Here is a 13,007-nt window from a genome sequence, read left to right on the forward strand (position 1 = left end):
CAAAGAGGGAGGGAGCAGTGTCTTATTCTGAGAGGTGTGGGTTTAGTGTTGGATCTTTTCTTTCTCTTTTTTTTTTTTTTTTTGTGTCAATAATTGACGAAAAAACCCGCACTTGGATCAATATTACCAAATCAGTTTTTCAGGGGCGTTATCTCTGGCTCTAAAGTCTATTTTTTTTTTCTAAGTCATGCCACGTTTGAGATTACGCCTGTGATGGGCTGAGCCATCATCCTCCTCTCGCTCACACTCTGCTGCCGCTCAGACTGTGCCGCTCAGACACAGAGGCTGGTCGAAAAGTTACCAAAGTTGCCTTGCCTTTTATTTGTTTATGTATTTGACATTGTCATCGCGAACACCTCATTCTGCTGTTCACCGGGCCCGCCGCAGCATGCTGGACTGACGGCTTGGAGGAATGGCATCGGCTGTGTTTGAAGGGACGTCCCTGGTCAACATGTTCGTCCGGGACTGCTGGGTTAACGGGATCCGGAGACTTATTATCAGTCAGAGCGGAGAGGAAGAGGAGTTTTTCGAGATCAGGACCGAGTGGTCTGACAGGAACATTTTATACTTGCATCGCAGTTACTCTGATCTCGGGCGGCTGTTTAGGAGACTGGTGGAGTCTTTTCCGGAGGACAGACGAGATCTGTCCAAATCTCCACTGATAGAAGGTTGGTGTGACAGCGGATAACATGTGACAGTTACTAATCTACAAGGCAGGAAGCGATGATCGAGCAGTATCAGAAATAACTCATTTCTATTATTATATTCCCGTTCAGGAGCGTAGCTATTGCATTTATACTGTAAGTGTAGGAAGTAAGTTGGCCACCCTGTCCTCTTTAGCACTACGAGTTTCAGATTCCAGAAGAGAAATATTTACTCTGAAGTCCCGAAACAAAGAAAACTAATTTTGGCATTTCAAGCAATTAAACTTGCAGATGGCATTTCTATGTAATTAGTGAAATAATTGAAGCTCAGTTTTCTACTATTTACCAGACTTTTGCAGCATTTTTCAGCAATATGAAGCTACCTCGAACTAAATCAGCACTGACCACTTTTTTTTAACTAATTGAAAAGTTTGTCTTGGAGTTTGCGGTGGACTCCCTAAAGGAAATCCTCCTGCAGATTATATTCCTGTTTACATTTTGCAAGAGCTGGTACAGAAGTTGTCTTTGTGCATTGCAGTCAGATCCAGATCTGCAAATGATCCATTGACACCATAGGGCTGATTAAAGTGCTGGTGATTAACAAAGCAGAATACACGAAAAATATTGAGCTTAATCAGCAAAGGCTTGGTTCTAATTTGAAAGGCTTCAGAGCCTTGGAGGTTAATAATTAACATTGTGCTCTTTAGGATGTCACATCAATAGAAGTCTGTGCTGACAGCATGTTTCTAATCTATGTCAATATTTAGGACCTAAAAGACTGGACACACTATGTGTAAGATTTGTTGCCATGACTCTGTGGGAGCTGGATTCCCTATGGGGATCCTTAAGTACCAATGCAGACTTTCAGTGTGGAAATCTGTTCTTTACATCTTACATCACAAGCTTGCTGCTGGAGCAAGTCTTTTCTGGTAGCTTAAAACTTGGATCAAAGGCCACGGCAAAAATATTTCTATTGCTTATGCACATTTTTTATTATGAGGGATAAAAGTACACAGTTTTGCAGAAGATGGGTGCTGAAATATAAACTTGTTGAGATATAAACAGTTAGTCCAGATGGTAGCATTTTAGGTTAACATCAGTTATTTGACACACTATTTTGCCATCGCATGTCTCCAGATTTGGTGATTCTTTTAAAGATATGAAAGTGAAGGTTTTTCCTTCAAAAGCAAGCGGGGTATTCAAGTTAAAGCTTGGCTTTACTGTGTCTGAGCATCCAACCAAAGCATACTGTTTACGTTGTCTTTGACCATGTTGCAATATTTGCCTTTCACAGTCACTTTGAACCACCTGTGTCTGGCTTAATCCAGGGGTCTTTTTAGTGGTTTTCCCGCACTCTTTTCCACTTTCTATTTTTATTTATTTATTTTTAAATGGAAGTGCGGGAGAGCCATCCAGCCACAAACTACTGCAGAAATAACTTGTTTGTTTTGTTTTTTGTTTTTTTTAAATTACTTCACTTAATTTTGAGTAAATATAACTAAAACGTTCGTCCAAAACTGAATGTGAAAGATTTTGTGCTACTGATATCAGGTAATTTAAACAGTAAAATATAAGGCAGCGCTTTGCAGACGGCAGTCTTTTGGTATACTATGTGTGAACCTCCAGCATTCAGGATTTGGATACCCCACAACTGTCACAAATTTGGCAAAACTCCCAGCCTCTCCTGTGTGAGAGAGGACCCCCCCCCCCCCCCCCCCCCCCCCCCCCCTCGGCACTTTGCTTTCGTGTCTACTTGCTGAGCTTATACCAGTGTTTTGGAGACATCCCTTTAGCTGGGACTGGAAAGGCTGGCTTCCTGCTCAGGCACTAAAATAGCTGACAGAGTTGTTGACAGCTAGCTGCTTCGCCTCAGTCAGTGCAGTGTGGAATGCATTTTGGGACGAGACATTTTTGATCTCATGACTCACTTTTCACTTCTTTATTCCGTCTGTCACTCTCATGCTGATTATAGCTCAATGATAAATGAAGCTGAAGGAGACATCAAGACCATTTTAGTGTTTGAAACTGGTTTGAGCATTTCATTGACGGATTGTGAGCCACAGGGTTAAAAGAAATTGAGGAATTCCTGAATTCCTATCCCTTTTTAATATTTCCTTTGCATGCCATCTAATCGCTGCCCTGATTGAAGATCTTGAGGGGAGGAAAAAAAACAAAACCATAGGTCTGCCCTTTCTCAGTCCATTTTGCCACAATTTCTGGCTTTGGTCATGTTTTCCTGTTTCTGTGCTGCGTCTAGGCAACAAGGAAGGCGTGCAGAGCTTTTCAGACTTATGTCATGATGAGAAAGAGGGCGACTGCGGAGGAGTGGACTTCCCATATTTAGTACCGCTGGTCTGCCAGGGCCTCATCACACTTACCTTACATGTGACCCCATGAGCATACAGACAGCGAGCGATTGCTCACATTCCATGTGAGCTAGATATGATCAAGGAATGTAGACGCAGACAGCGTTGAAATCACTCTTACAAACTGTCAGCTTCTGTTGCCTACTCAAGCAGTTTCTCTATTTTAGGCTTTTTTTTTTTTTTTAACAGTAATATATGAATGCTAAACAATATAATACAACCTCAATTTTTACTCTGTAGGCAGCGAAGGTGACACTTTGACACTGTGGAGAGGCTATTAAATTGGCAGACTACCTATAATGCACTGTATAATAAAAAAAGGAATATGTGCACATCACTTTCATGCAATTTGACATTTAAAATGGGATGTGCATGCATTGTCTGTTCAAAATTTGCATTAGATGAGAGATGAGAGTGAAGAAAATAGGCAATTTGATCATTAATGTGCTCAGAATGGCTACAGACAGGAGAATTCACCTAACCTAGCACTTTTCAAAGGTACACGATCTGCTCTCATGTCATCTGTAAACGTCGCTATTTAACATAGTTGTTTAATCTAATCAAGAAAACTCAATACAAAACAACATTGCTGCATTTATCAATGATCTCGGAGGGGCAGGTGAGCTTTGGACGTGCAACACTATCAACATCAAGCATAACTCAAGAAACGAAATTCCTCGAAATGCCAAAGTCTTCTTTTAACTTCCAGCTTAACGACAGCTGAATCAAGCTGAGCCATTTCAGCTTTTCACAAAGCAGCTTTGTGAAACCAAACAAATGGCAGCATACACGTAGCGGCTGCAAATAGAGATTTTACAGGAAATATAGTGTGCATGTGTAAAGATTAAAATGGCCTGCAGCAACAACTTGGTGCAACTTCTTGCTAATAAAAGTAACATCTTCTTTCTGACCATGCCTGGGGCTTGATGACAGAAGTATTCGGGAATAATGTGTTGACAAACTGTGGCATGTTAGTGGTTGAATGATTAAGTACTGTGCTGCTGACTGCAGCTTATCAGATCCCTGCAGAAGATAACTGTGAAATGTGGCTCTTACAACATAGGATGACTAGATAATGTGCATGAGGAAGACGTGGGGACGGCTGAGTTCCTGTTGTACACATGCTTCTATTTTTTGTAATATTACAGAGCTTCTCGTCACCATGGCATTTTATAATAATCTACCTTTATAATGACTACAATTAGTGCTACTGATTACTGATCACATTTTACCAACTAGCAGCCCCAGGTAAATAAACACAGTCACATGTTCTTCTTAAAAATAGAAGTACAGTAATCAAAAGTGAAAGCTACTAAGAGACAACTAAAAAGAGCCAAAATGGCTGGTTGTGAGGTCACTGTAGGGTAAAGTGAAAATGGTTTCACTGTAGAATAATTTGCTCTATACCACCAATGACAGCGTTGTTTAATTATTTATAGTGCATGGACCACTGTAACCAGAAAGTCCAAGCAGAAAAATCAGTTTACAACCATGTAATTCTAGCCAACACAGAAAATTAGACATCCTGGGTTAAACTCATGAGACACATGTCAGTAATCTAGCGAAGCACTCTAATATTGATGTGTTAGAGTGATTTCCAAAGCTATGGCACAAAATCCGCTCCCGAAAAATCCCCAAACTTTCTTTAATGAATATTTTTTTTCTCATCCAAAAGTTTTGCTGTGTGATTTTTAAAATGAACATTAATCAGTATTTGTCATCTACAATAACATGCTTACACGACATTGGGCCTTATGACTGATTAACACCGTATGAAGCCAACTGATAGCAGCAGTTGCGTGCTGAAATTTGCACTCTCTAATTAGACACATAATCAAGCTACACACACCAGATTAACAGTGGTTACAACTTGCACAACTGGCAGAAACGCACACACTTCTCTTTGGCACATCACACACGTTTGAGTCTTGGTGTTATACGCAGTCTTCCAGATTATGCAGTGAAAAACGTCCCATCGTTGTCACCCCTACCCACTAGTTCCCACTTTGAAAATATTTATGTGCAAAGACACAGCCAAGATCAGACTGTGAAGAAAAGAACAGCAATTTGTGAGCTTGATCGCTCCAAATCTCTAAGATTAAATGCTTATGATTTATTCCTCATAATTCATTCCTTGATGGACTGCGTGCATGCATGCAATAAAGTGTATTTCTTTTCATTTAATTTATAACATTACTGCACTACATCAGTGGACACAAACTTTGAAATCTGTCCCCGAGGATAACAACTAACAAGACAGGGTGTGGTTTGAAGTCTCCGCAGTGACGTTGTCATCCAGGCTTTGTTTCCGTTTAAGATGTTAACTGCTGACTGCTGACTCACACTTGAAACCTCCCGAGGTTTTGAATTAATATGAACAACTGTAACACAACCTAATGAACTTTATGGACACATTTCCAACATTGTGAAGCTTGTCTTGTTTAATCCAAGAGGTTATTTTCTGACTTCAGCTACATATTTTAAACAATTTTTACTTGCTCTCCATAGAGCTGCTTTTATTTACTGACACTACTCCCTGATTTTTCTGGTCGAGTGGACCAATCTGTAACACATTTATCTAATTTTTGCATGTTTACAACACTGAATATTGACACAAACCTATCACTAGCTTTAGTAGTAAAACATCTTAAAGTGCCTAAAACATGGGTGTCAAACATAAGGCCCGGGGACCAGAATAAGCCTGTGAAAGACAGCAGTGTTCATTTTGACAGTAAATTTTGATTTATTTTAATCACAGACTTTTGACTAAAATGTGAATTAGTTTTTGTCCTAATTTAGGCATCTAAATTTGTAATATGTCTATTTGTCTACTTTTAACATTGACATTTTGTCACATTTTCATGAGAAACAGGGAGCACGGGAGTTAGCTGAACCCCTGTTCCCACCCTGTTTCCCGGGGCCAGATCAAATTGTGTGTGTCTAACCTAACTGCATAAGGAGTTTACTTCTGATTGAATCACTTCCAAACTTGCCCCGCCTTTCTACACATCTTAATTAGTTCTGGTTGGATCTTGTCTCTCTTGAACATTTTCTTCTTTTTATTTGACAAAAGTGTAGATAAACTTCATCATTGCTTTTTCCTTGTGCGTTAGTACTTATTTAGGTATCGTCTTGTTTTTATCAAGAACAAAAAAGATCGTTGAAGAAAACTATGAAGAAAATTAGTGAACTAAAATGTGAAGAACACATTTTAACTCTACTTAAAAAGAACACCCCTATGGCCATTCATACCATACCAATGTAACTAAGTGAGAAACAATTAAATGGCCGATGTGTCTATTTACAACAGAAATTTCTGTTTTAAAGCTTGTGGGGATAGGTTAATTGGAAAATCCAAATTGTCACTAGGTGTGAATGTGCGAATGAATGTGAGTGTGAATGGTTGTCTGTCCCTGTGTGTTAGCCCTGCGACAGACTGGCGACCTGTCCAGGGTGTACCCTGCCTCTCGCCCTATGACAGCTGGGATAGGCTCCAGCACCCCCCGCGACCCTGGAAAAAAAGGATAAGCGGAAGCGAATGGATGGAAATTTCTGTTTTAGTTTAAAATAACTTTCTGTGAATGAACAAAAACTTTCTGTTTTATAATCACAAGTCAGGCTGGGCAATGCACTACCAGAATTTTTCTGTATTATTGCACATTTATTTCTTACAATTTGAGTCCAAAGATGCTGACAGATTTTGTTTGCATTTCTTTATCGCGAAGAAAAATTGAGACGTAGGATTGAAATTGTACTTCACTTCCTTATATTGAGATATTTCAGAGAATAAATGTGTAATTAAGCTTCTTTACACTAACAGAAACAGGAGTTTCATTACTTAGGATCAAAGTGGGCTGTACGATATAAAATGAGTTTGACATCCTTCGCCTAAAACTCGTATCTGTTCTTGCACCGCGCTCTGGCAAACGGATATCGAAAGGACTTTGCAAGTTAAACAGGAGGAGGGCACAACACAAGCTTCAGATTGGGCACCTAGTCATGATTCAACTGCCACATCACTCTTCACATCCCCCAGGATGTGATGTCATCACTGTGGGTCATTATAAATGGATGAGCCTGTGAGTGTGCATAGAGGTCGTCTTACTCAGTGCTTCCATGTAACCACTGTGTGACTACATTTCATCTGTCCCAGTCAGTTCAGACAGAGCCACATCCCTGTGGCTGCAGTCTTCATCATTATTCTCCTCACCACATCCCTTTGTCAGCAGGCTGGCTGTAAATGATGCTCTGCTGACTTGCTCACTCATATCGGCGGTAGCCTTCTATTACCAAATGTGCTGATTTTACGCTCCCACTGCCTCTTAAATTGCATTCCTAGTTTTATGCAGGATTAGCGTGCTATCACAGACATTGTTCTACAGCCACTCCACCACCTATTATTACTTTCCTCTGTTATTACTGCTGTTATACAAATGCCAGCAATTGCGGTGGCAGTTTTACAGTGTTAGTGTGCACCCTGCTCTTGCTCTAAGGACAATGGTATGTGGTCTGTTTTTCTCTCCTCCTACGAGAGGTAAATATCATGGGGCATTGTGAGGAAAAAGGTTACCGAAATAAAAAGGACTCTTGCATTTGAGCCAGTCTTTTTCAAGAGTTGGGATGAATTAAAATCTGTCTGGCTTTTGTGTTTTGACCTACAGAAAGCTAACACAGTGATGGCTGTAAAGGTCGTAGAGCTTGCCCTCTTTCATTTTCTAGGTGCAGAAATAGTTACACTTGGCCTTTTCATGGAGGGAAAGTTTCTTTGTACATCCGTCTCTATGTACAAATGATAAGGGCTCACCAAAAACATCTATACTAAAGGCACCGCTGCGTCAAATTTCACTGTGTCTTAGAGTTGTTGCGATACACTTTTTACAACATTAAAAAGACTGACAGGTGAAGTGAGTAACATTGAATAGGTCATAATAATGCAATGCTTTTAAGGAAAATGTTTGACCCCAAAGGAAGCTCAAAGGCTAAAAGCAAGACTATTTATCATCCAGGGCTCTTGAACTGTCATGGTTCTGCGTCATTTTGACCCAGTATTTTCAGTTTCTTGTATTTTGGTGTTTTTTCTGTATTATGGTTTGTTTTCTGATTCTTTAGTTGTCCTGTTTTGAATATTATAATCCTAAGTTTCAGTGTTATTCTGGTTAAGGGTTTGTTCTTAGGTTTAGTGCAGTGTCTAGTCTGTGCCTGTCATGTTTCCTGTTTTACTTTGAAGGTCCGTGTCTCATGTTAGTGTCCTGTGTAATTTTCCCCTGTGTTGTCATTATGTTTCATTCGAGTCAGCTGTGTCTCCACTTCTCCTGATCACCTCATGTGTGTATTTAAGTCTTCAGTCTTCCTGTGTTCAGCGTCGTGTTGTCTGTGTTTCTTACCCCATGTCTGATCATAGTTTATTGTCGCAGTTTAAGTTGTAGTTCTAGGTCTTATTTGACTCGGTATTTTCTCAGTTAACTCTGTATGTTATCACCTGCAACTAGCAAAATAAAGGTTATTTTTGGGCTTTAAAGTTTCATCCCCTCGCCTCTGTCTGCTCCTGGGTCCTCAACGCTAACCCACACATGGTCTGCCTCGGCGGCCTGTGACATGAACGGATGTAAAACACTTCATGGAGATCCAGTGGATGGTTTTAAATCGAAGGAATCAAGTTAATAGAGCTTTATTTCACTGACAGGAATTCAAATCAGCAGCCAAATCCAGCGTACCGCAATCATTTAGAGTTCTTTTTGTTTCTTTCAGGGCTGGTGAAAATCAAAGAAGCGACCGACATCGAGGAGAAGTTAAACGAAGTGGAAAGGCTACTGAAGAATGCAATCAACATGCCATGCAAGGTTGGTATTTCATCTGATGGCATGTCATATAGACTTATAAAAGCTTCTTACATGAGCACATCAGCTCTGTACTCAAAAACCTCTTTCTTTAGTATTCCAGATCAGAGGTGATGCTGACTTTCTTTGAGCGGTCGCCCCTGGATCAGGTGCTAAGGAACGACAAAGTCCACAGAATCCAGCCATGCTTTGACAGTCCAATCAAGATATCAGGTTCATATACTTATTTAATGTGAATATAACTACATTTCAGTTATTTTTCATGATTTCTTTAAGGATGATGTAATATTCCTCTCTGCATTTTCCAGAAATCATGCGGTCCAATGGATTTTGTCTGGCCAACACAGAAACCATCGTGTTCGATCACAGTATCCCCGAAGAAAAAGAGAGACCTTCATCGACCGACTCTGTAGAACATACGTGAGTATAAGGATCGCTCAGTCATTAATTATATCTGCCTTTGCATATGTTACTGAGCAAGAAAGCTATGTTTAAAATCACATTAAGGGCCAGAGTGAGTTTAACACAGTTGTAGGTTTGAAGGCCACTTCAGAGTAAGAAACTACCTACTTGCCTTCTCACAAATGTGAGGATTTCCATGCTTGCCTTTGAGTGTATACAATAAATGCTTTGGTGAGTAAAGAGGTCCTAGAATGTGAACCTACCCCAGGACCCTCCACCCGCTTCACATAGCACAGGAAGTGTGTCTGTGCAGCTCTTCCTTCCCTGGGTGTGTGTAGAAAGCAAAAGAGGAACACATTCCTCTCGGTACTTCACTGAAACACAAAAACAATGTAAATCACCCATAAATGGCAGCACAGTTCTAAGGTTTTGTCAGTGTTTTGATGTTGACACTTACATCACACCTTTGATTCCTGGGGTAAACTACACAGGCCTGGGTTAACCCAGTATGTCTTTCATTTTATTGCCAGGTATGAAGATGGAACAGAGTTTTTGCCATTGGAAACAGATGTGTGTGATGAAGAAACAGAAGCATATGTCACCAACCTCTCCTACTACCATCTGGTCCCATTTGAAACAGACATCCTGGAATGAGCATTGATCTACCAGATGCTTGTCGATGATGGCTTGTCACGCTGTAATATGTAATCCTCAGTGGAACTCAACTATGCAATGCTGCACACCACGTAGCTGCTGCTTATTCCAGCGACTTTAAGAACTTTTTAAATAAGCATTGGTCATTTTGGAGTTGGCTGGGTGTACAGTTTGCACAGTAGTATTAGAGGAGCGCTACAGCAGCACGCCTTTGTTTTCATCCACTTTATGTGACATCACCGATGTGCCTCATCCAGAGCCTTACTTTTTTTTCCCACTTCAAAAGGCTTTCAGATGATGTACCTGAGGCAGCCACACAGTATAGATCCTCAGTGACACTTTTAACGTGCTGTTTGGCAACTTAAAAGAACTAAAATCTGTAGGTTGGGGTGTGATTGTAGTGGCGACTACGCAACAGTGGAAATTAAGAAGCAAAAGTAATTTATGGAAACATTCATGATTTTCTCTCATGGACCTAAGAGATGGATCTTTAAGGTTTATCATGTTCTCTGATTCCTGAAGTGATGCCACTTAGGAAAAAAGACAAAAACAAAAAACAGTTAAGGAGATTTTTATAGGATTTTTTTGTTGTTGTTGTGTGGTGCAGTTTCCACCTGCATTAAGTTTTTTGTAAAAGCTTAAAACTCACAGGAAAACTCTGATTTTGTTGCTGTGTCATGCAGCAGGATCTTTGGTATGACAGTACACTGAAAGCTGAATGAAACTAGAAAACATGGGCTCTGATGATAGACACTTGTGGAATTTAGCTAGTCTTGGAGATGTTACCTGTGACAAATTGTTGCAATTGCTAAATTAAAGGCACTGAAGTGTGCGCAGGGCTTTTTGAGTCCTATTTGACCAGTCAAAGCAAACACCAGTCCACAAACTGGGAGGCAAGGTTTTCAATTTTGCATCTGTCCCAGGACTGAACCACAGACGTTTTGATTATGATGGTGAATTGAGCAAGAATTGTTATCTTATCCTCCAGCAGCATAAACATCAGCAGGAGATTCCTTTTCATGCTTCAGTTGGGCCTTGGACTGCTGTCAGTTAAAATAATATAAAGAAAATACAAAGTTTGGTTGTTATGTTGTTGCTTTGTGTTCAGATAAATGCTGCCGAGTTTGATGTTGATGAGACGTTTTTTGTATTAGTTTTGTCTGAATTATGAATTGTGATGTTAGACATGTAGCTTCATAAAAATGCTCATTTTTTTTTGCCCATAAAGGAATAATTTGGTGTCAAGAGTGAGTGTAGCCTGTGGAAAACAGAATCATGTCTCTGCTGTTGTTTTCTGATGAGTGATAAAATGGGGCAAAGAAAGCTTTGTTTAAAGGCTCCATTGAGGTCACTTTTGTAAGATGACATGAGTGGGTTCAGTCAGACAGCTGAGTGTGGGAGTCTACAGAACAAGTCCTCTCTTTATGTAAAGAAGACAAACAACTTTGCTGTACTACAAGTTTCTATAGGAAAAGTTGTGAAGCAAGGCAAACAATTGGTTAAAATTCACGCCTTTGTATGTTTGTACTATAAGGAGGGCACTTTTACTTCTGAAACTGAGAACTCAGTGGTGCATTGCAGAGGCTTTGAATGTGACCCAAATGCTAAAAATGTATATTTGTGTTGTGTTAGCTGTCTTTGCTTCAGCGGTTTTGTCACTGCAGGAGTCACCGTGGCCTTACAATGTAACTTAACAGCTTGTGTCCAGGTTCCTGCCCTTCCAAATACAAAGGCATTCAGCCCTCCACAAACTTGGCACATGAGCCGTCAGCATGGCGATCCTCCACATGAATCTGTTTAGTAACACAGTCATGATCACTATTCACCCCGTGAGAAAGTACAGCTCTTTCACAGGATACAAAAGTATTTCATGCTTTCTCTTGTTTTTTGAACAAGAATGATGTGCTGATTTTGTATATAAGCATTTCTGTCTAAGGTGCGAAAAAAAACTGGAATTTCCCACTAAAATTTCTGGACCAAGATTTTGTTCTACATGAAATTGTCTGATATTGATGAACGAGCATAGGCGTTCATATTTAATAATGAAAACTCCAGCAAGACCTCTGCCTTCTTTACGACTCTTTTGCAAGCTTATGGCATTCAGTTTATTTTGAATATGAAGTTCTGAAATGGTACTCAACGCATTCAATGCAATGAGGAAAAACACAACGCTGGTACTCCAGTGCCAGTGAAACTCTGAAACAAAGCTACATGCCTGGTGTGCCAGCCAGAGGTTTGAAGAGAGACAAGTGAAGACAATAGGAAAATAAAGTTACACAAAATATTCTTATTTATTTTGTAAATTTCAGCCACATTCTGTGAAGCCAACCATTCTATGCCTTGTAATGTATTGTATATTTACTTGTGTGCGTCATACGTGAGATGAACCTTTGGTTTGTAAATATGAATCTTAATTATAAACTTCTAAGATGAAGTTTATGTGCAAACATGTTTGATAACCTTAAAGATATTCAGTATTGGTTACAAATTATTATTCAAAAAACCTTCTCAAAACAAATAAACGTTTTCAATAAAACAAATGGTCCTGTGATGTCTTTTGTGCACAAAGTGATTGGACCTTAGGGTCATAGAACGGCAGATGTAGACTGTGGGTAACTTGAGAAGCAAGGTGGCTACAATCATTAGTGTTGGATATGAGATTCAGAGGCATTCAGTGATAAGTGCACAATACTCATCCACAAACTCAAAGAAGTGGAGAATATTTGGTTGGGAAATCATGATTTGTAAATATGAATATCAGAAGCAAATATTCCAAGTTGCTGGAGCCTTATTGGAAGCAGTGCACAAATTTGGACGGCAATCACTGGCAAATTCTCTTATTCTGGTAGTATTTTAATGTTTATGTATTTAAGATGCTACTAAAAAGAAAGTGAAGACAGATGTATGGTAATATTGATGATATTTATTGTATATGATCACTTTATTCTATGGAAGTACACAGGCATTGAGGTGCTTGGCCCGCTGCCCGTTATCTTAGAGCGACACCTGATGGTGGGTACAGGTAGTCATCATCAGTGTCGCTTCTTCAAAATTCAGTACAGTTAAAAGGTTGCTGATTTAAAAAAAAAAGGGGGAAAACTGTA

The 13,007-nt window shown here is 39.8% G+C and overlaps 1 protein-coding gene across 1 annotated transcript; it reads left to right on the forward strand.

Annotated features, from left to right (window-relative positions):
• On the forward strand, positions 1-12,433 carry pxdc1b (PX domain containing 1b). Its single transcript, XM_086306603.1, has 5 exons — positions 1-668; positions 8,759-8,850; positions 8,943-9,060; positions 9,156-9,267; positions 9,780-12,433. The coding sequence occupies exons 1-5, from the start codon at positions 413-415 to the stop codon at positions 9,901-9,903; spliced, it is 702 nt and encodes a 233-aa protein (XP_086162729.1). The 5' UTR covers positions 1-412; the 3' UTR covers positions 9,904-12,433.
• Positions 12,434-13,007: the final 574 nt, after the last annotated feature.

This window comes from Aulonocara sp. 'chitande type north' Nkhata Bay, linkage group LG9, assembly GCF_057382095.1.
Source record: "Aulonocara sp. 'chitande type north' Nkhata Bay isolate Kocher_YH1m ecotype deep benthic linkage group LG9, A_spYH_male_GT1.1, whole genome shotgun sequence".
Lineage (NCBI taxonomy): Eukaryota > Metazoa > Chordata > Actinopteri > Cichliformes > Cichlidae > Aulonocara > Aulonocara sp. 'chitande type north' Nkhata Bay.